Here is a 24,568-nt window from a genome sequence, read left to right on the forward strand (position 1 = left end):
CCATAAAACAAAAAACAGTTCAAAGAAACAAATATTCTAATATTCAGTTATAACTTGTTCAACTATTCCGTTAATATTAAATTTTAAAAGTGTAATAGGATATATTATATATGCATTAAGAGCATATTTAAATTTTAAGGATAGACATACACATTTATATATATCAGGGGGAGGGGGATGAAAAAAGTCCTCTATCTAGAAATTTTTCACCATGTTTTCTTGAAGAAAAATATTATTTCACCAATCAAGTCATAGGTAACATTGATACTTAATGATTTTTCACAAAGTGACAACCAAAGATATAACTAGTACAAATCACATACATTTTTGGAACACCAGGAACAAATAGCTTTGGAGGGGATGTTTAAGGGTTATATAAGTTATTCAAAAGTTTAACCAAATTAAAATTAACATTAAAAATTTAAAGAAACTTTAAACGTTTTGGACTCTAATTCTGTTAGTTGGATTTATCCTATCTCATCGTCATTTGAATTTAAAAGTTAATTTTTGGAAAATTCATTGTTGGCATATTAAACACTACAATAAGAAACCTTTGTTATCATGTTATGTTATACCCACTCTTATTTAAGATGATTTTGAGAGATTTACACATTATGCAAATAAATCTTTGAAGATAATGCAATCGTTGTTATATAAATGGCACAACTTTTCTTAACTATGTTGTTGGGTAACTACAACCACAAATTATTCCCCTTTGTTATGGTTATCTACATTTATCTTTTTCTTTAAAAGAAATTAAAGTAGGTCAAATATATGGCAACTCATTCAATCATTTTTAAAATAGCCACATAAAAAATGCCTGCCAGGTGGAAAAATAAAAATTTACTCTTCATTAACCCAAAAGAATAGGGGGGAAATAAAGTTTACTGAGCTGTACTCCTCACTTTATGCTTTCTTTAAATGCCATAAAAATAAAGGAACAAATACGAAGAAAAAAAAAAAGACTAGATGCGCATGCGGGGTGAGAATATTTGTACGTGGAATCCACCAGCATTTTTTCCCCTTTGTCAGCAGTTTTCTATCATTCCAAATAGCAGAAAAATTATTGGAAAATGTATTTTCTATTCTTTTCTTTCCCTCACATTGTAACAATGTTAATTGTAACAATTTTCAATGTGCACCAAAGCTAGCTACCAATTAAGGATCAAAGTCCTTTTATATAGGATTGAGTCACTCTGTATTGAAGTTTCACAAAAAGCCAAGGCCAACAAGTTGAGCTTTTCGTAAATGCCTTTTCTTAGTGCTCCACAAACTTCTCATTCAGAGCCAAAGAACCAATGAATATAATATTTCGTGGCTTAAAGTAGCATGTAGAATCATCAAAGGTACATATGGAAATGTTATCTACCAAGTTCACATCCTTGTTGTCTACAACAATAGCCAAAACATGCAGCATAAATAGTAGTTACAAGTGGCACACGTATCCTATATTTGCAAACACCAACATTTGGAATTTGTCTCCTCCCAGATTTAAATGGATCAAACCAACTTAAACATTTTATGGTTAAAGTTGCCAAAAGTTAAAATGGATAATAGCAAGAACAACAATAAGTCGTACACATATCAGTGTCCTACCAAAAAAAAATGAATAATTCATAAAGTCGAGCTATGAATTCAAAATTAGAAGTCTCAGTGCATTTGTTCCACTCTTGGTTGCTGGGAAGTTACAACTCAATAGAGCATGACGACAAATAACAGGAAAATAAAAAAATAAGGGAAAAAAATGGAATCAAATACCCTAGAAGGTAGTTACCGGAGCAGAAAACTTGCATCCTGCCCAACTTCTACACTGTTGCCACGGGAAACATTTAACCACAATTTCTACGAATTGTCGCCTATATAATGAATATTTATGAAATTAAAAAATAATAATAATTAAATAAATAAACTAGACTTGTGTTGCATAGAGGATTCAATCCCATTTTTGACATTGCATTCATGCAACCATGTACAATTGCTATAGCCTATAGCATTGCAGCTGCTCTTCAACACTATATAGTTCACAAGTTAATGAAGCAAAGACACCTCTGGATCATCAACACTTGGTAGCACAGTGGCTGTAGCCATTGTAAAAGGACTACTGCTTCAAAAATCCAGAAGAAGAAGATTTGCTCGGCTTTTTTAGTTCATCGCCACGGATGGACCAATCTAACTTGCCATCAGAGGGACCCCAACCAGAGAAGGTAGAAGGCTCAGCAGCAGTAGAGGTAGCAGAAGGAAAGTCAGAATCAATGTTAACCATATTAGGCTCAACAAAGCTCTGGCTCCGATTAGCAAAGGCAGCATTTCTTGGATTCAAAGGCATTGTGGCTGCAGTCCCAGATGGATCAACCCTGAATGAGGGTGATCCAATCACACTTGAATTGTAAGGGTTGGAAGGATAGCCTCTCAGTTGCTGATTCACATTTTGATGCACTTGAATTCTGGCTGGATACTGTATCTGAGACCCAAAAATGTCGTCGAGGTTAGTAGGTTGCACTCCTGCAAGCCTATTGAACTCCCCGGTATAATCACCAACTGATGGACTATTAGGCATGGAGTTATTCCAGTTAGAAGGTGATGAAAGACCAGCCATCCCCTCCATCATTAGGTGCTGCTGCATCAAAAGTCTATGATTTTCAATTCCAAGCAATTCCATATCCAATTCAACATCTCTAGCATTTAGTGCAGATTTCAATCTGCTTTGGGGCAGCTGAAGGGTAGGAACTGTAGCATGAGACTGAGAGTGCCACATGGTTTCACCCGCAGGAGAAGAACCTCTGGATGGAGTCAAAGGTGGGGTTGAGGCAGGTGGTATCAAGGAAGATGGAGAACCCAGTGTGAAAGGGTCCAACGAAGGAGTACTAACAGAATATGATCTGGGCGAAGGCATAGCAGAACCAGTGGAAGCATACACGGGGCGGAGATCCTCCACATTGTGAGCAAAGAAACAAACTCTTCTGGTGCATCCTGTCTCCTTGCAAAGCCGTGTTTTATATTGCGCAGGGTGAAGCCAGCACTCAAAAATACCATGCGCATAATCACAGGCATCCCCCTTGCTGCAGGATCCCTTTCGAAACTCGGGGCAAGGGACACAGCTATATTGATATCTCCTTGGATCACGGCGCCTTGCATTTTCCCCAGGATGAACAAAGGGGCACTCAGTCCAATCGTGAGAATAAGCTCTTGAACAAGGCCTCACTTTGAATGTATACATCCTAAACTCATCTGAGCTATATATCCCATTTTTTATGTCTGGAAGAGAGAGGTCAACCGGATAATCTTTCTTCTCAGTCCCATCTTTGGAAACCTGAAATGCATCTACATCTTGCTGTTGCTGTTTCTCCATTTGGCCAACCGCTTCCTCAAATGGAAGGCAAGCCTCATCAATACCATCTGCACCTTCTAGTATGGCTTGTAGTATCCTCTTTCTTGAATTGAATACACCATTAGACACCGAGAAAATCAAGTCGCACGACCTGTTCCCATTGGCATCAACAGTACTAACATCTGCCGATGCATCGAGCAAAAGCTTGATGATTTCAAGGGAGGCAGAAGAACCCCCAGCGACAGCACAATGAAGGGCAGTAGCCCCATCTGACCCACTAGCCCGGTTAACATCAACAAGACCCGTCCCAAGAATATAAGATAACACACTTTTGCTTCCAAACATGGCCGCAATCATAAGAGGGGTCCTCTCTTCAAAACACAATACCTTTGAGCCAACCCTCCTTCCATACCACAACCCCACCTCATCAAAATCACGACCCTCTTTTTCAACAGCATCTCTGAAAGCCCTTACATCATCTGCGGCTGAAAACTCGAGCAAAGCAGAAATTTCATGATGCAACCCTTCTTGTCTTCCATACTCATCCCCCATTATTAAACCAGTTTGGGAAGGTTTTCTCTTGGAACCACTGCACATGATTTCACAGAATCTACAAAATCACAATTGAAAGAACAAATTCAATATGCTATTGCACCACAAGAGAATATCTCGAATTTAAAGCTCACAACTTCCCTTAAAAGATCTCAGTTTAACCTAACCAACAAAAAGGACTCGGATAAAGTGATAGAAAAGACAAACTATCCCCATTTTGTGGATGTTGATAACAGATGAGGCATCTAACCATTTGCATAGTTACAAAATCATGAATTTAGTAACAAGCTTTAGCTTCAGTTATCAATCTTATTAGTTTATCAAAACAACAATTCTAAAAATAACACAAATCCCGATAACAGAAAACTGAAAAAGAAAAAACGAATAATTTGCCAATCTTAACAAACATCAAACAAAAACCTGTCTTTTTAACAGGGTGCCACAGAAAGCACATTCTTTTTTCACGTGACCACGCTAATTCACTCTCCAATATTTTCTTAACAACCAAGTAAAAACATTGCACCCTCGGAAACTTTAAAAAGATCCAATTTTTAGCGCAAACTAAAAGACCCATTAAGAAGAAGAAAAAGAAAAAAAAGAAAAAAAAGGAAAGAAGCATACCTTACACAAACAAAGAAACAGCACCAAAGCTCGTGAATTTGGGGTTTTTCTGTGTTGTGCTTTAAACTACGAAGCTTTTTGAGAGAGAGAGAGAGAAAGACTGGGAGGGAAAGAAGAGAAGAAAACAGAGAGGACAAACTTTGGGGTCAAAAGGGAAGGTCGCACTAGTCAGTAGCACTTGTTTCTCTTAAGCTGTTTTTTTTATGTATTTCTGGTTTATTTTTAATTTCTAACTTTTTTTTAATAGCATTTTTTCTAGAGGAGAATCAGTTAAGAGTTTAATAAATCATTAGAATAATTTTAATATTTTTTATTATTTTAATACATCTAGACTTTTTTATTATAACTGATTCTTTTTTATTTATTAAAAATTTTGCAAACTCTCTTTCTCTCTCTCTAATTTAGAGATTCATTATATAAATTATAAACCAATCAATTCTTTATTCTAATAATTATCATTTTTGCTAAACAAAATTCCCAAATATGACTTTTTCTGAAATTTTTCATTCAATCGCGTTGACTAATTTACATTGCTAATTAAGTCACGTTTTACATCAAGAAAAAATGTAAGGTAAAAATTTTATTAGGATTTAATAAAAATAATAATTAGGTAGGTCGAATGATAAAATATTTAAAATATTAGTATTAGAGAAATAATAATCATATTAAATTATTCTAACAAAAATTTAGGTTTTATAACTTATCAAAAGAAAAATTATTATTACTAAACTAATTTTATAGATAAATCTTTTGATTTGTTTAATTGTGATATGATGATATTAGATATTTTTTTTTAAAAAAAGATGATATAAGATTATTACTTTATCATGATACAGTCAATTTGTTTGGTATGCTGCCAGGATATAATTCTCTTATCTTATTACCTATAATACTCTATTAATGTATCCAAACAAGAAGTTAGGTTAGAAATCAAAACCACAAAATAGTCTTCTCATCTCTCTTAGTTTTAGTTTCAAAAATATTAAAAATCAATTTTTAAATTTTAATTATAGTTTTTTCTCTAATTTTTCATTTCAAAATAAGCTTCTTCACACCTATTAGTTTAAAGGTGTATTTTTGTAGTGAAGACAACAATAATATCGATATTGATGGTATTGATAGTGGTAAAAGTGGTGACGGTACCAATGTCAACGGTTAGTGGTGACGACAATAGTGTATTATTGATATCAATTCTATGGAATTCTTTAAGTATGTCTTATGTAAGGTTAAAAATATTTTGAAGATAATATGGAAGTTCATGTCACACATGGTGTTGCAAATTAATTTAATATCATATATTAGGTGTAGGTGTTAGAATAGTCTTGCATTGGTTGAATTTTCAAGCTTTGGAATGTAATAGAATGTGAACATGAACATGGGCATTATGTATCATTGTTTACTTCTATTTTACTTTTTTAAAAAGTATTTTGAAATTTAAAAAAAAATTGACTTTTAGACCCATTGACTCAAAAATTAACCAATCTGTTTGTGATTGGATTGATTTGAGTTAAGTTTTATAAAAAAAATTTACACAAATCCAATCCAACCCAACCTGTAGAATTTTGTTTGGATTTGTCAAATCCTACCCAATCCAACCTCATTGACTCCCCTGAGAAGGGATTTTTATTTAAAAGTTAGTGGACCGAATGGTAATTTTAGAAATTCAAAATGTAAATAAAAGGGTGTGAAGAAGAAGAAAAAAGATGTATGAAAACAAAGGACCTAAAGAAAATTGTGAATTGGTAATTTGTTAATCCAACCTAATTATTGATGGGCTACATGAGATGGTCCATAACTAGCATGTACCTCCCATTTTGCATCCTGCATCTCCCAAAAGACTCCAAGGTACAAAAATATTCCTTTAGCAGACACTCCTATCAGGATATTTTTTCAAAATAGTTATTTTAGAATATAATTTTTCGTATGTCAGGATACCTATTCTAAAAAAAGGTTTTCCCAAGTACTTATTTTATTTCAAAATAATTATTCCAAAATATGTAAACTATATTCCAAAAATGCTATTCCGGAATATAGTTTTTGTGTTGATAGTTTATTAGATGATAGTTGATAGTTGATAGTTTTAGAGAATTGTTTTAGAAAGAAGACTATGTCATTGATTTCTTGGATAATCAATTATAACATACCAATCGTTTATTTATAGGCTCAAGTCACCAACCTCTCAATGGTGGTGAATGTTTCTACATTACTTTAGGTCTTTCTAGAGTTTTCATGATAGATTAGTATCATGATAGCTCTAGATTCGTCTATCTTATACATACACTTATAGTTCTATATTGTTCTACCATATTCATACACATTATAGTTCTAGATTGTTCTACCATATTCATACACACTATAGTTCTAGGATATTCTACTATTTTCATACATATTATATTTAAGAATATTCTAGAAATTTGTAACAATTTCAACATTTTGTATTCCAAAATGTAGGTTATCGTATTCCGAAATAGGTGGCAGGTCCCCCCCTTCCTTTCTTCAAACTCAAGCCCGTGTTGCTAAGCCGTTGTGCCACAATGTGTTGTGTCTGTACCTCCGTGCCATCATGCACCACCTTCTTGCGTCAACCTAGGGTCGCCACATGGAACGGTAGGGAAGGTACAAATGACAGTGATTTTGGTGTAGTCGGTGATGATTTGACAGTCGTCGGGAAGGTGATTGGTGGAGGGTAGTTCGAGCTAGCCACAAGTGGCTGTGGTGGTGGGGTAGGGGGAGAACGTGCAGACTTTCTTTTCGTCGTCATTGAAGTCGTTGGTTTGGATGAGGGTGCCATTAGGTGCTTGGGCGGCACATGGAAGAGGGAGGGACAGGCGGTGTTAAGGTTAAGGGTATTTTTTACAATTAAGACTTTTTGAGAGGTGCAGGATACAAATACTTCCATAACTCCATATGTTTTGTTTTTTCATATTTTGCATCTATATTAATGATATAATAATAATTAACATGAATATTATCTTTATATAAAATTACCAATTTATTATTATATTTTAATATTATCATTATACTCGTACATTGGAGCAACACAATGGATTTATTTCCATACATCTACATAGGTAGTTGGTTCTATCTCTTTTTTTCTGATAAAAAATATACATAGGGTTGAGTGAACCTAAAAAAAAACAAAAGTCCTAAAGAGTTGAACAAGTGACATTAGTACATCATATGTGATGTTATATAAAACTTGCAGCAAATTTTATTTGGCTTGGATGAGAAAAAGATAAGCGCAGAAGCAGAAAGACATTAGAATTAACAGGAAAACTGGTGAAGATACATTCTTTTACCATAGGAATTGCATCACAACGATCACCACAAAAGAAAAAATTGTGGGATTGATTAGCTGAAAAATGCTAGTGACAACCAAATGCTATATCCTACAAGCTACATTTTACAAGTAATTACAAAATACATAGTGAGCAAAAAATTCAGTTCAAGTTAATTCTAGCTGGAAGGCATACTCCAGGAGATTGTTCTTCCAAAAAAATTCTTTCACAGTTAACCAGTTTCATCACAAATTCAGGTACAAAGCGGTACTTCTGATGAGCTTCAGCTAAGCTTCTGCCAAGAACATGTTCAACCCAATCCTCCACTGCTTTTTTCTTGTCTGATAACCAAGCAGCTGCAAGTATCTGTGTCATGACCTCATACTCAATTTCAAGTATAAACTCTGATCCTAACATCTTTTGAAATTGCGTGTCAATGCTTTTTATTACTTTCTCAGCAATAGAATCAAAGTTGAATGGCTTAAAAACAACTTTTTCATCAACTTGATCACACAAATCATTTAACCAGGCGTCACTTTCATAATCATTGTAATTGTTGCCCTCTTCAACCTCCTCAAGAGGCATGTTCAGATCCAGATAGGACCTCGATGCCTCCCCGACCTGTTTCAATGTTTTGCATGATGCTTTCTCTTTGGAATCACCACTTTCTATTAGCTTTCTTTTATTCAGAAATGTTGTTTTGGAGGTCCCTTTTCTCTGTGCAACCTTCACATTTGTGCAACCGCTCCTTTTGGCATCCTCAGAAGCAAGTCCAAGTGATAATTGCATTTGACATCTTTTAGCTTCTAGGATTCTTTCCTCTGGAAACATTTTAGGATCCCCCTCCAAACTAAAAGAGCCACTACCTTTAAACACACTAGAGGTTACAATGAACATTGCATTGTTGATGCTGATTTCCCTTCCATGTGAGTATGGGAATTTACCTGTTTTTATTGCTTGGAACAAACTATTCTGCACCAGGAAATCAGCTTGATCTACATTTTCAAGAAAGACAACTGAATGTGGCTTTTTACTTAACTCCCCAGCAACATAGTCCAACACTGTCTTCCTCATAAGCACATCATGACAATATGTATTTTGGAATTCAAAAATCGAGTTTGTTGGATAAGACCTGTCTTGGGAGCTCAAATCCACAGTGATTAGGCTTTGTTTGTTTCCAAATAAAATCTCAGCAAGTGCTGATGCAACTTTTCTTTTTCCAAGTCTATCTGGTCCGAGAAATGCAAGCCATATGTCTGCTCTAACATGTGAGCCACTACTACGCTTTCCGGCGCAGGATCTACAACGGGACACAGTTCGATTGATAGCATATATGGCCTCATCCTGCCAGCCAACCTTTTCAGTGAGAAGATGGTAAAATGACTTGAAATCTACAGTTTCAAATCTCCCTTCTAGATTTGGACCAGAACAGGAAGAAGATCTAGCGATTTGGTGTGAAGTACTCTCATTCATAGCATCAAAATCGGTTGAAAGGGAGTCTGACAAGTGATGAAGAGGCTTCTTATGATCACTTAGTTTTGGTGTGTCTGGCTCATGAGCAGCTGATGTGTATATTGTTCCCAATCCCAAATCTGTGGTCACAGGAGTCAGGGAAGAAGATGTTGTGGGATCAAGAAGGCTCATATTGGCCTTAGGGGAAGGAGAAATCCAAGTACCATGCATATGACTCTTTGAAACTTTTGGTATGTGGTCTGCTTCATCAGTGATACTAACAGTGTCAAAAGGTACTGAAACTGGTAATATCTGTTTAAATGGAAATGCACTCTGTGACACTTTAGACATGTAGGAAATTTGATTAGGATATTGGATTTCACTATGGAGTGGACCTTTGCTGCTACTTCCTGGACCAAATTGAAACCCCTCGTGGGAAGTAGCTTGGAACCTTGCTTTGGTAATATCAAATTCAGGTAATGATCGATTTTGATGAAGACGTTGACAAATATCACTCCATTTCCTTTGCAATCCGAAGATCTTCTTATTCAAACTTGTATTTTCTTCATTAGTCTGCACTGGATGATGAAGTTCATTCTTAAATAAAATGCAGCCACAAATTGAATCATTGAAGCATGGTACATGATGCAAAACAAGATTAGATAAAAACATTTTATAAGGGTAGATTTAGATGAACTTTTGCAAATGTTCTACACGAGTTTTCATGTATAAAGATAGAGTATGATTTTCTCATTTCCCAATATTCAACTCAGATGAAATCCTTTCAACCAATGCAGACAAGAACATAGTTAGAAGGCATATGGTTGAAGTGTTCAATATTAGCATAATTTTATGAGAGGAAATATTTTATGAGGAAGTCCTAAATAATTGTCCACACTACACGCGGGATATATTTGTTTGGGAGTGCTAAAGCCCCCACTCCTATGCCTAGGTCCATCCTGAACGCATGTGTATAAGGTAGGACCAACCAAAGTATTAAAAAATTAGGTTTAAATATTTTTTAGTCTTTACAATTTAAAGTTTTTTTTTCTTTGTTCTAGCAAAATTAATTTTTTTGTTTTTAATCTTTACAAATTATGTTTGATTTATTTTTAGTCCTTAAAGTACTTTAAATAGTAAAAAAAAGTGTTATCTAAAGCATTATAAAAATGAAAAACAAAACAAACAATTTATAAGAATTAAAAATAAAAAATTATTTTGCAAGCATGAAAAGCAAAAAAGCACTAAATTGCGAAAAGGACTAAAAAGACATTTAAGCAAAAAAAAAAAAAAATACACATGTTGACATACAACATGCTTTGTTGTCCTGATCAACTTCCAGAGACTTGAGTGATGAAAGCCATAGGCTCCACAAAAAGAAAAAAATGAATTGAGTGATAAAATAGATTAGAGAAATATTACTAATATGGTTCGCTACAGATAAGTCACCATATTGCCGAGTTTGGATGGTGGAGATTTTCACATGAGAGAATTGAAGTGAGAACCTCACGTGAGAGGATCCATTCCCCCATTTTGGCACATTGCTTTCTTAATGGGAAAATGTGTGTGTGTTTTTTAACCATTTTAGGCATGTAGCATTTATTATTACTGCGTACCTCTAAAATTATTTTAGTGGGTCAGTACAGAAATTGGCCGCAAGATGTTGCATGTATGTGTGTGAGCATGTGAATGTCTCTGCATGCAATGAACAAGGGAAAACAAGATTAGGTGATCATAACACACACCTTTGCCACATCCAATCTTCTATCTGAGTCCACATTAACCTTTTGTAACCAAGGCAAGCTCGTGGAGGAGTAACCAGATGCCGAAGTAGCAGGGCCTACCTTCAAAATATCAGCAACTTCTTGCTCACACTTTTCATTGCATGAGTCACACCGACTTAAAGATGAAGCATTCGTACAGCTTAGGGGACTCTTGAACTCAGAAGGTGTAGAAAAGAACCCACCAAATGGCACAAAGGACCCCATCAAGCTGCAAGGTCATGAAATGCGTCAGCTTTTATAATGTCCAATAGGCACAGAAGTGTCAGAAGCTAAAGTGCACATGATGAGATAGACTTAAAAAGCATCATCACACCCACCAATATATGAAAAAATAATTGAGTTGAGTCTCACAGCTCCCGCGGATCACGACATGTCTAAACTATTCATTAACGTTTTCACATTAACAGAAAGATTCAAACTCACATCCTCATAAAATATATGACTTTAATTTTTACTAATTAATTGAATCAATTTTTGTTTTTTTCGCTGAACTTAACCGACCTTTAATAGTTCTTTTATATCAAATGTTATAGGCAAAAAATATTATATAAAGTTTGATGGGCTATAAAAAAAAAGGCCCTCTTAAGGAATCTTCCACAGAGTCCAAATATGCTCATAACCCAAAGGAGAAGAAGAGGGGCCCGTGGGCCAAGGGCACAGAAAAAGAAGGAGCATTTATTACAGCATTCAGCAAAAAAGCCTGCGGGTAGAAATAACATTTATGGCTCACGAGACCACACATGCGAATCAGTTGCATATATAATAAATCTCTGCAAATTCTATACATGCCAAGATATAGATCATGCTAAAGAAGACTGATTGCGACCATTCCAGCTTGCATGAACGTAATTGGCCTAAACCCCACACAAATTAGAGGAATCCATTCAGAATTCAGAAAGACTTCAAAGTAGTACTACATCACAGAAAATCTATATAACTAAAGAATTTTCTTTCAATGAAAACAAGACAAATTGAATCATGAACCTCACCACAGTGAATAATTCTTAACACCTCTAAATTTATAATAAAAAAAAACTCACATGTCTTAACCAGAACCATGAACATGTCATGTTTCTGAGCCATATGTAGATTTGATCCTATAGAGGTAGATTAAAATTTAATTATAATAACATTAAAAAAAAAAACCTTTTTCCTTTGTGTTTCCACAAAGGAGGACAGGGGAAGGGAAGCAACTAAAAGCAGCAGCAAACCAATTGGATCACAAAATTAAGTCAAGTAGGAAGTGAAGGATTTCAAGTTTTCAATAACAACACAACAGACAAGTCAGAAACCTTCAATTTACACCTGATCATTTGTTTCTCAACTTTTAAAAAAATACTATGTTACAGTTACACACAAATCTAAACACACACAATATATTATTATTATAATTATTATTTATTATCCCCTCCCAAAATAGACTAAATAAATAGTACACAAAAGTTTCCAATTTTGAAGTGAACAGAAAGCAATAAAGAAAAAAGAGAAGAAACAAACCCACCCAGCCACCCACCTGGACTTAGGGTAGAGTCCTTCCATGGAAGGGGTGGCAGAGGTCATGGTCAGAAGATGCAGATCCCAATCCTTGTCCACAGTAGGAAACAACCTCAGGAACTTAGAATAGGCCTCAGATGTTCCCGCCACCCCCAACAACCACACCTTCCCTCCATGAATCCCCAACAACCTCGTCAGTTGCGAAACCACAAACCCAACATCACCCTCTTCATTATTCCCCCCAACAAAAACCTCAATTTCCCCGAAACACACCACAACCCCAGCACCACACTGCTCCACCAAACGACTCACATGCTCAAAAATCTTCTCACCCCTCCCACCTTCCCTAAGAAACTCCCCAATCTCCTTTTCCACCGAAACCACGCTCAAACCGTTTAGTTCACAAGGCAAGACTCCACCTTTACCATTCTTCACAACTTCAACGAAGCTCCTGAGAGAGGTTTTGGCATAAACCCCCATCAAAAGAGGGTTCCTTTTTGTTTTTCTCGCGACTACCTCGACGATTCTGCGGCAATTCTCGTCAAGGCGCGAACCGGGTTGGAAGGAACCGGTTTGAACCGGTTCGAGGTTGCAGAGGAAAACCGGTGGGGTTAGGCGAGAGAAGATTCTGGAGGGTGGGGGAGGGGGTTGGAGGAGGGCGAGCTTGATGTCGTAGCTTCGGAAACCGGCTTCGGCGAAGACGCGACTCACTATAGGGTCGTCGAGGATAGAGAGAATGAAGTGTTTGAGTTCGACTTTGAGCAACGACGTCGTTTGCTGTTGCTGCTGCATCATCTGCATCAGGTGGAAGCTGTCGGGGTGCCGCCGCTGGTTGGCTTGGGAGCGCTTGATGGCGGCCATGAGGGAGTTTGAGACGGGAGGGCCTTCTTCGCCACCGCCGCCGCCGCCGCCGGAGGATTTGGTGGTGGGGAGGCGGTCCAGGGAGACGCCGACGGAGAGTTCCAGGGCGCGGAGCTGGAGGCGGGGGGAGTAGGAGCAGCTGCGGCAGCGGGAGCAGGCGTCGCGGAGGGAGGCAGAGGGGAGGGAGAGGAGGGCGGAAACGGCGTGGAGGGAGGTGGTCTGGGCGTGACTGCGGCGGCGGGCGACGGAGACGGCGTCGTCGAGAGCACGCGCCGCCTCATCCGTCAGGCATTGCCTCGCGGTGCTTACCGGCGTCGGCATCGCCGGCGAGCATATATGCAAAAAAAAGTTATGTTATAATAATAATAATATGGGGATGAATAAAAATGTGATGTTGGAGTTGAGGTATGTGTGTTTGGGGTGAGGTAGTAATAAAGAAGTTGGAGGATTGAGGTTGAAGGGAAGAAATAGTTATTTGGAGAAGGGAAAAAGTTTGAGTTTTGGGGAAAAGAGAGAGGGAGTGAGTAGGGAGGTATGTAACTATGTAAGTGTTGGAGGGAGTTTGATGGGGTTGATGATCAAGAGGAGGAGGATGCTGTTTTTGTGGGGAGATCACCATTTTTTTTAAATAATAATATTTTTATTCAAGTTTTTATCAACAAATCAAGAGTTTCAATTCTTTAAAGAAAACTCCCCCTGTTAATAATAAAAGAGATTTAATTTATTAATCAGTCAAAAATTATTTTTAGTGTAAATTTAGTATGTTTTCCTGGAGATTACATCTGGATAAAGAGAAATTTTTTATTTCTTGAAATTTGGTATGCATTTTGAAATAGTAACATTCCTCGTAAATAATGTTTTTTGAAATATTTTTTAATTAGTTTATTACAAAAAAAAATCATAAGAGAGGTGAAAATCTTAGTTTTACGAATTTAATTTTTATTTTATTATGGAAAAAATATCATATTATTATTTATTAAATTATATAATATAATAAATAATTAAATAGTTAGTATGAATATGTATAACTCTTTGATTCTTACAAAATTGATCAAAAAATTTTCAATAATTAACGAAATTTTTTTTATTAATTCTCAAGAAACATGATCCTCACATCATGGTTCACATGCATACAGAAAAACTTATTGCCTACCAAACATCTCCTAAAAATACCAAATTCTCTTCCCAAATATAAAGATTCAAGCTTAAAACTTTTAGTTAAATTAAGGATCAATGATATTCATTTTTTTACAACTAATTTTTACTTTATATTTCTTTCTACTTTTTTCTATCATCATATATTATATATAATTTTCTCTTTTCACTTTTTTTCTCTATATGTTTGACAATGTATTTTAGTTACTTTTTGCCTTTATTTATTATCTTCAAAAATTATTTAATTATTTGATAAATAAAATTTTTTAATAATTTTTTAGTAACTTCTAATACTTTTAAAAATACTAGTTTTAGTTTCTAATTTTTTCTCTTTTTATCCCAATATATTTATTAATTTTCTTGATTATTCTTTTTAAATAAATTATGATTTTATTATTTTTTTATCATTTTATATTTTTTAGTTACTTTAATAACTAATTTACTAAACACTTATAATTTATATAAGCTAAATTTGTATCTTTCGATTAGTTTTTAAACTTTCAGCTAGTCTTTTAACTAATATTACCTAATATATCTCCACTCCGTCCATCCCAAAATGGGGTGTAAAGTAACATTACTCCAAATTAAAACAATCTTAAGTCAAATATTCATCCACACATTTGGTGTGATAGAATGTATTTAGTATGAGTATAAAAATTGTGAGTTTAATTTTTATATATTTTCAATATAAAAAATTATATTTTCAATTAATATTAAAAATATTTATTTATATCATAATGTCTTTTATTTGAGATAATGTTATTATAAATAGGTAGGACTATTGGAGGTAAAGTTCATCCTCTAAATATCTAAATATTTAACATGATTAGGTATACTAAATTCATGTTGATATATAAATTATTATTAATATAATTTATAAGATTATTATTATGAAAAATCATTAATTCAATATACAGAACAGTTTATGATTAAATAATATTATAAAAATACTTTACACTATTAATACAAACATTTTTTTTAAAGTAATTATTTTAAAGTTAATAAATTTATTGTGTATAGTCATTTTTTTATGTACAATGAAAATTATAAAATTTAAACTTGAGGCTTTATAAAAAAAATAATTTGTTACTAAACCAATTCAGTGGGTATTATACATGATAATAATTTAAGATTGAATGCGAATTTAATAAGATTTTTCGCTAAACTATTATAGGAAATATTATTTTGATATTTAAGAGTACCATGTATGATATTAGGTGTACGGATAAAGTTGACATAATTCCTACATAATTGAGTTTTCCCATACTAAAATTTAATAATTTATTTTTAAAATAAAAATATATAAATAATTATTTTTTTAATTTCTGTTTCTAACAAAATTATAGTGATTTCAATCTATTATTAGATATTTAAAATATATGTAACAAAAAAATAAAATCACATTAGTTTATTAAATGTAAAAATTTAAAAAGATCTTTATAGAAGCTAAAATAGTACTGTGAATCATAATATTTTACTAAAATATATTATTTTAATCAAATTTTATTTTTGAATCCATTAATAAAAAAAGAAAAATTAAGTGCTTGCCTAAGTTCTATAATAAGTTGGGGAATACCTTGGTTCCAGAAGGAAAAAAAAAAAAAATTATCACCAGGGTGGATTGTTTTGTGGGGCCTTTATGTTTGGCCATGGATGAAACACATGGTGGGCATAGATTCTCTTCTATGAGGGAGGAAGGAGAGAAAAGATTTGAAGTGGTCGAAATTATGTATGGATCTATCTATTTCTTTTTCTTTTATATTATTTCTTTCATATATATTATTAGTTTTATTCTGTTTCAAAAACTTTCTGAGTGCTTGTCTTTCACGGTGAGTGAGAGTGAGAGAGATGCCGTGCCCACTGAAGCATATGGGGGGTAAGAGAGGGTCAATGTCAAGCTTTTGAGTCTAACAGAGACCTTTTGTTCTTCTTTTTCTCTATCTTTTTGCTTTTTGAGATTTAGTTACACAAAAGGGAAGACTCTATGCCTAATCTAAATTATTAAGTATAATACTGCATGGACCCCATTCATGATCCTTAAGCATATGATGTGATACAGCTTGAGTAGTTGAAATCCCAACTCCAAATTTTTGTTTCACTATAGAAAAAAATAAAAAGAGCCTTACATGATTTAATTTAACCGAAGATAAGATTTTATTCTTAAATGGGTTCACTCGGTAAAAGAAATCAGTTAAATGTAAAATAAATATTTCAAATACTTTCTATTATAAAATAAAAATAGAAATACTTTGCTAATAGTTTATGAATATTTAGTTGTGTCCCATATGAGTTTTTTTTTATAGAAACATTATAATTTACTTTGGATGAATAACAATTTAAATATTTATTCAATTCTATATAACGGTTTAAAGAAAATGTTAGAGGTAAGATTTTTAATCTTTCACCTTTTCTTTCTCAAAAACCCACTAAATGTGATAGAGGTGGAATGCAAAAAGAAAAGAAAAATATCACTTGATTATGTGAAAGAAAAAAAGTACGTATAAAGATCACCAAACATTTAAGAATAAATACTTGAATTTATTATATAAAAATAAACTATTTGTACAAACAAAAAAACTATTGGAAAGCTCCCCACCCCATGTATAAAGGTTGACCCCAAGCTAATTAGAGTTCAAGATTATTTTCGAATTTTGAGGTTCTAAGAATTAAAAAAAAATATTTAATATAACTTATTTTCACAAAAAAAGAGGCAAAATTATAAAATTAGTCCCCCACTTTATCTCTAATTTCGAATTTATCCCCCTATAATTTAATTAACAAATTTGGTCCCAATTTTATAAATCCTTACAAAATTGGTCTTGAAAGCCCGATTTGGACATTGACCGTTAACCTTAGACGTTGACTGTCACGTGTCAATGCCATGTGTCAACGTCTGAGTGGTTTCATGTAAAGGCTTTATTTTTTGTAGGTAAAATTGCATTTTTGGTCCTCCAATTTTATTCCAATTTTGATTTTGGTCCCCCTATAATTTAATTCACACATTTAGTCCCCCAGTTTTATAAATCTCTTTATAAATTATTCCTGCAAAATTAATCTTTTAAATGATTTAGTCACTGGTACTAGAGACATGGTAGATTTTGATAAATCTCGCACTTCTTTTTCATCGCAAGTTTTTCACTCACTTAGAACCCAGAGAAAAATCACTCTTCGTCTCTCTCCCACTTATGGGGTTGTTCAATTTGAGAAAGTGGCGCATAAATCCCAACCTGAGTTTGAAATTTTCAGATCTCTTACTTTAACAAGTTTTGTAATAACCTCCTTTTTTTGCTCCCCCATGCGGTATTATATGTATATGACTGTTTAAGTGCTCTATGTATGATAATGGTATTTTTGTTTGAAATTTGAAATACAACTTCTCCAGTAATCAAATTTGGCTGAATTTATAAAGGAATTTATAAAACTAGGGAACCAAATGTGTGAATTAAATTATAAGGGGACCAAAATCAAAATTGGAGTAAAACTACGAGACGAAAAGTATAATTTTACCTATAAAAAAATGAAGCATTTACAGGGAACCACTCAGACGTTGACACGTAGCAGTCAACATCTGAGGTTAACATCAACGTTCAAATCGGATTTGCAGGACCAATTTTGCAAGGATTTATAAAACTGAGGAGCAAATTTGTGAATTAAATTATAGGGGGACCAAATCTGAAATTAGAGATAAACTGGAGGATCAAAAGTACAATTTTACAAAAAAAAATTGGGACCTCTTAGTTTGGGAGAAGAAGAAAAAAGAGTAATGATGATAAAAAAGAGAAAAATATAAGTGTAAAATAAAATTTTAAAAAAATATAAAGTGAATAAGTTCAACAACCACTTTATTTACTCTAATCAAACCACGAACAACTCAAGATAGACAAAATAATGTAACAGGATTGATAAGGTATGAAAAAGATAGTTACTAGAAAAAACAAGTAAAGGGAAAGGGAACGCTGGATAAGTTATATGGACTTGTTTTAGGGTTATATTTTGTTAAATTTTTGTTAAGAGATAATTCTATTCGACTTGGATAGAATTAATTCAAATTAAATTGAAATAATTTAATATCAATTGACCTATGATAAATTTTATTAATTAGTTCAGTGAAAGAAAGATTGTATCAGACAGAAATGTTTGTAATTAAGAAATAATTGTCGGATAAAATGTAAAGGTTTATATTTTTTACACTTTTTTATCAGACTAGTTTTTTACATTTAAGAATTACTAATGTTTTATTAAGTTTAAAAATAGTTAAAATAATAAGATAATGTTGGAAAATATAGTTTCATTATATGAGATTTCAAGCTGGCTCAAATTATTTTAATATAAACACATTTTCAGATGAAACTTTTTAATCTAATAAAAAAGTTTACTGATAATTTTTTTTTAATAAAAATGTTTTTTAATCTTTTAAATATATAAAATTTTATTTAATACTTATTTTTAAATGCATAACAAGATAGATAAGTAAAAATATCATTATTTTTTTATTTTAACATAATTACACGTGCACAGAACAAAACTAAATAAATCAAATCAAATTATAATTACTGAGAAGTTAATGGGGAAAATTGATAAAGAAAAACAAGAAACATAAAAAAAATACACAATTTTTTTTACAATTTAGATTTCATCTTATAATAAATTTAAAGAGAAATAGATTCCATAAAAAAATTATCACAAGTAACAACTAAAAAAATTAAAAACGATTTTAAAAAACCCCCACCAAGAAAATAAAATCACGACACTATAACCACTATGGGCCTTTGGCCACGTGGCAAGCCCAAAAGGTTCAGAATAAAGTTTCACAGTAAGGAAGTAATTGTTTTACAGAACTTAAATTTAACTCTCCTTGAGTTTATTAAGAATAAAACAACTTTCAAAATTTTAAGAATACTTATAAAAATATATAATTTATAAATTACTTATTAATAAAATTTTTATCTCACATCCTTTTCCTTTTGAAATATAAATATATTCTTTCTTACCCACCAGAACAATCCTTATAAGTTATAGAGAGAGTGTCTATAATTAAAAGAATATTCACTCTAATAATATATGTCTCATAATGATAATTTTTATGTAAATAATTATTTTTAAATATCTATTTGTAAATTACTACAAAATTACTTTTAAGTTTAATATTTAAAGCCATCAAAGTACACTTCTAATATCTTAATCATATTAGTAAAGACCCAGTAGTATTGAATAAATTCTTTTAATTGATCAAAATGGTAAACATTTTTTTTTGCTTTTTAACAAGTGTTTTTTTCACTTTTCTTACCCCAATGAGTATCTAAATCTCGATTTCAAAAGGAATTTTCAAACAGGATTTTTTTTTTCACGCAGAATTTCCAAACAGGATTAATATTGATAATTATGTTCGAATATAAATTGGAAAATGATATTTAAAACGGTGGGATATGGAGGCGGGGTATCAAATATCAATTATCAAAATGATAGACGACAAATTATGTGAATAAGTAATAGCATTAAACCTTGCATATATTTTAATCTGATTTGGTTTGATTTGACGTAAGCAGTCCACTGGCATTAGATTGACCTGCATGCTTAAAAATTAAACCCATACATTACATAAATTTGTTTTCTGTAAAAGAATTTTGTTGTACATCTTACCCAATTTAATTGAACATTTACTTAACCCCACCTTTCAAATGAATTAGGCCACCGGAATTGAGACCCGACCTAATTACTTCGGCAGAATGCATTGTTTACCTATGCCTTTTAATCATATTAATTAAAATTTGGGTTATTTAACTGTATATATCTATGGTCATCAATTTCTTCATAGAAAACAGAAATAAATGGATTAATTATCTTGATTAAGGGCATGCTTTGAATTTAAGTTTACAAATTTAAGTATAGCCAAACTTAAAGTCTACAAAATTATTTTAAGTTCTGTTTCTCTAAAATTGAGTTAGAAGACAAAATTTTACTCAAACTTATTTTTGAGAAATAATTAAACATGATTTTAAACTACTTTTACTTTTTTTTAAGCAAAACTAATTTCAATAAAAAAAACCTGAAATTCAAACATACCCGGTATTATGGGTGTGCAAGAAAATCGATTTGAATTGAATCAGATTATAATCAAACTTAAATTCAATTGTTGTTCTTTTTTTGAACTAGCTTAACAAAAAATGAGTATATTATTTTATAAAATTAATTTGAATAACTCAATTATTTCTATAAAATCAATTTGATTAATCGAATCCGTTTTCACTTGAGTCACAAAAATATACAATTAAGTTTATTTTTAACTGTCACGAGCTTACATTGTAGTGCGACATTTATTGAAGGCTTTCAGAAACAACGCAAGTTGTTCATGGAATCCGGTAATTAAAATGAAAGGCCAGCCATCCCTTTTTGATCCAAAAAGTGAATAATAAAATCTTGTTCTTAGTTGACAAAGGTGTACATAAATCTAGCTGTTCTTGATAAGGTACGCATGAATTAGTGCTTCTAAGGTACAGATTCTGCATAATCATATTTTGTCCATCAGAATCAATCTTAACAGTATTTGGTCGTTGTTGGGACCTTTTTTGTTTGTTTGTTAATCTTTACTCCAGCGGCTTAGAGTTGATTATGACATCTTTTCCATAAGGTGACTTAAAAAAAAGCTACTACTTATGTATAATTTGCCAATGAAAAAGTCACAATAAACTTTATATTAGAAATCAAAAAACAATTTATAATAACGTAATTATGTAAGTTATACTTACTTTAAGTTACTTGTTATAAATTTTAACTCATTTTTGCACTACAAGGAATGCTACTTCTAGTGAGAGACAAAAAGTGTCATTATATATCTGTATTTGTAGGTATAGTTAAGTGAGTGTATTACCATTAAAAAAATTAGTTGAAAAACTTTGTCATAGTAAGTAAAAAAAAACACATGATTCATGTGCCACTTAAACTTCCATTACAGAAGTAATGGAACTAAAAAATACAATAATAATGTATCTTCAAATTGTAGATGAAATTCTCACAAATTAATTCATTATTTTTCTCTCAAAAACTCTCCATGGGGTTCTCTATCTTTCACTTAATTACTATTTCTCTCTCTTAATGCAAGAATGTGTTTCTCACTCATTGCACTCTATTGTGTGTGTGTTTTTTCTATTCTAGAGAGATTTACACATAGGCACGGTTAATGCACCGACATGTGATTGAAAATTAAAGGAAAAGCAACTTTTTATTGCACATTTTTCTCATTGGCTAATGTACTTATAATAATTTTTAAAATAATTATTACAAAACTAAAAAAAACATATTATACACAACAATTCATATTTTTTTTGTACAATTAGAATTGAATTTAAATCTTCATGCATATTACCCAAACTTAACAATTCATAATAAGCTTAAATGTGTTTCTATTTCTAATAAATATTTAATTTGTATAATTTTTTTTGCGTTAAATGCCTATTAAATTAATAATTTTATTTTTGACACTTAATACTTATTTTTAATCTCTAATAAATAATTTTATGTTTGTTCTTTAATAAATTTTTTTATTTATTATTAGTTAAGATTAAAAAAAATTCGTTAATTTATTAGAAAACAAACATAAAATTTACTATTTTGTCATAAACTAAAATAAAATATCAAGAATTATAAATAAAAGTATTATTTTATTAGAAACTTAATGTAAAACAAAAATTTATCAAAGAAAACAAACAAAAATAAGAGTATTTATTAAAAATAAAAAACACATTTAATTATAACAATGAAAAACACCTTTAGTACATAGTTAAATTCAACAATAAAACATAACCCATAAAGATGCTCTTACAAAGATGACAATGTAAAACTTGTTTTTATTTCCTTTTAAGCTAAAGTAACATTTGTCATAAAACATCATAAAGTGTGTTTAGATCTCTGATGAATTTACCTTATCACATCGTATGAGGCAAAAACAAAGAAAATGATGCTTCCTTCAAACTAAGATTGGACATAATAAACAGACAGTGTCTTCGGCAATCCAATCACAGCTTAAAGTTAATTTGATATTACTCATTCATTTTTTATTTTTTTTTGCAGACGTTAACCCTGTGCGTTATAACCCAAAGATAGAAATTAAGTTGCCTCACGGATGGTGGTTGGTCCTCAAGGTCAACAACACCTCAAGATGGATGTCCGATACGATCGTATTCTTGTGTTTTGCTTGTTTCATGACTTCTATGTCACGACAATTAAGAGAAATCGCAAGGAAAAAACTTGAAAAGTAATAGATAGGTAAAGGAAGGATCATGACCTTATGGCCAAAAAAGCAATGCATTTTGGAATGTAGCCTCTGTCTGGTTACTTGTTTTCCCTAGCCATATATTAAAGTCCAAGGCAGTCACTATATGCTGCTTTTGAACCGTATGCATTTCTCATCAATCTATTATATAAAGGTACATACATGGAAGAAGTGTAATTACCCCATTTCTCTCCGCAATCACGATCCTACAGCATTACCGTGATTAATGGAAAAATACACTTGGGTGCCAATTTCTCAAATTCAACATTTCCAATATATAGTTTATTAAGGAAGATAATCATGACCATCACATGTGTAGATCAATTAACGGTGAATTTTTATCTAATTAGAATTGTTGAGTTTAAGTCATAAATATACAACTGTATTAAATATTTGGAAAGAAAATTTTATCATTCATAATAATCTTGTCTAACTCAAATAAGAATATTTTTGATGAAAAATACTTTTAATTTTTTTAAAAAAAAGACGATAATCATTATTATTTAATTAATAATTTCCCACGACTTGTTGTAATATATTTTTAGCGATCCCAATATGGTAGTTTTATGGTATGATTACTAATTATTTTGCATTGAAGGGTGTATTACCAATTTCCCACAACTTGTTGTGGCATATTTTTAGTGATCCCAATATGGTAGTTTGATGTTATGATTATTAATTATTTTGCATTGAACGGTGTAATGACCATGTGATTACACGATCATCAACATTGGAATATAGATGATCGCTAACTTTAAACAGAAAACCTCGTATAAGAGACAGCGAACCTCGTACAGTTTTTTTTTTTCGGGCCATGCAATGACTATCCAAGCTGCAAAGTGTTGGCTATTAAAGCTAAACTGAACCATGCTCATTATGTGGGGACAATTCATTAGGTCAACTAGGGAAGTATATGAAAGAAAAACCATATCTCAAGTTGTGTCTAGTCATTAATAAAAGATTATGCTTCTCTGATTCTTGGGGGAGATAAAAGCAAACAGAATGAGATCATTATTTGTATATGCATCGGTTGGTCCATTTGGGTAGATAGTGTATGCTTGGACAATTTTTTATTATTTATCTTTCTTTGATTCACTTGGTTTGTGTTTTTTTTTTTTTTTTACTTTCAAATTAATCTCGTGGTCATCATTGATTTTGCCTTTTGTTTTCGTCTCTCACAATCCTTATTTGATCAACCATAAAGATTAATTCAATTAATAACTACGAATAGCATCAATGAAATTGATTGTAAAAAAAAAAAAACATCAATGGATTTTTTTCCTTAATGATATATTTTATAGATCTAGATTGATATATTGCTGTTAATGTGGGCCTTGAGGCCATTTCACGATCTTTTCTGCTCCTTGTCAATGTTGGCAAAAAGAAGTGATATAAATACATCGTCTAATAAATAAAAAGTTGTAGCTATAATAATCATAGAGTGGAATCGTTTTAAAATAAGGAAGATGGAATTCCATTTTTTCCATCTTTAAGTAAATTATATATGTATGCATGCATGTGTGTCTATGTGTAAAAATAGTGAGAGAATGAATTAAAAAAAGTTGAATTGTTACCTATGGTTTATTATAAAAACTTTTATACTTCCTACTAATCATAAATTGTTGATATTGTTATTGTAAAATATACATGATAATTCATGATTGACCAATAATATTAAATTCTTTAACAATGTTAGTAATATAACCTGTTTTCTTTAAAAAAATTATGAAAAGGGTAAAAGATTGTCAAATTTCAAAAAATGTATGTAATTAAG

The 24,568-nt window shown here is 32.1% G+C and overlaps 2 protein-coding genes across 3 annotated transcripts; both read right to left on the reverse strand.

The window, feature by feature from the left end:
• Positions 1-1,610: 1,610 nt before the first annotated feature.
• On the reverse strand, positions 1,611-4,673 carry LOC114394956 (zinc finger CCCH domain-containing protein 66-like). 2 transcript variants are annotated; one of them, XM_028356634.1, is made up of 2 exons: positions 4,507-4,673; positions 1,611-3,938 (listed from the first exon to the last, which is right to left on the reverse strand). In XM_028356634.1, the coding sequence occupies exon 2, from the start codon at positions 3,923-3,925 to the stop codon at positions 2,099-2,101; it is 1,827 nt and encodes a 608-aa protein (XP_028212435.1). In that variant the 5' UTR covers positions 3,926-3,938; positions 4,507-4,673; the 3' UTR covers positions 1,611-2,098. The 2 variants fall into 2 exon arrangements, with proteins under 2 accessions (XP_028212435.1, XP_028212434.1); XM_028356633.1 differs by having other exon boundaries at positions 4,502-4,673.
• Positions 4,674-7,737: 3,064 nt separating this feature from the next.
• On the reverse strand, positions 7,738-13,972 carry LOC114396674 (protein SMAX1-LIKE 6-like). Its single transcript, XM_028358769.1, has 3 exons — positions 12,529-13,972; positions 10,977-11,223; positions 7,738-9,804 (listed from the first exon to the last, which is right to left on the reverse strand). Exons 1-3 carry the CDS (start codon positions 13,689-13,691, stop codon positions 7,942-7,944), a joined length of 3,273 nt encoding a protein of 1,090 aa, XP_028214570.1. The 5' UTR covers positions 13,692-13,972; the 3' UTR covers positions 7,738-7,941.
• Positions 13,973-24,568: the final 10,596 nt, after the last annotated feature.

The sequence above is a fragment of the Glycine soja genome, chromosome 18, assembly GCF_004193775.1.
Source record: "Glycine soja cultivar W05 chromosome 18, ASM419377v2, whole genome shotgun sequence".
Taxonomy (NCBI): Eukaryota; Viridiplantae; Streptophyta; class Magnoliopsida; order Fabales; family Fabaceae; genus Glycine; species Glycine soja.

Excerpts from the sequence above, each read along its gene's own strand:
- LOC114396674 (XM_028358769.1), bottom strand. The coding sequence starts at position 13,691 with ATGCCGACGCCGGTAAGCACCGCGAGGCAATGCCTGACGGATGAGGCG. Across the intron at positions 11,224-12,528 it reads GGACTCTACCCTAAGTCCAG|CTTGATGGGGTCCTTTGTGC; the intron begins GTGGGTGGCTGG and ends ATGACCTTGCAG. Across the intron at positions 9,805-10,976 it reads GAAGATTGGATGTGGCAAAG|ACTAATGAAGAAAATACAAG; the intron begins GTGTGTGTTATG and ends CATCCAGTGCAG.
- LOC114394956 (XM_028356634.1), bottom strand. The coding sequence starts at position 3,925 with ATGTGCAGTGGTTCCAAGAGAAAACCTTCCCAAACTGGTTTAATAATG.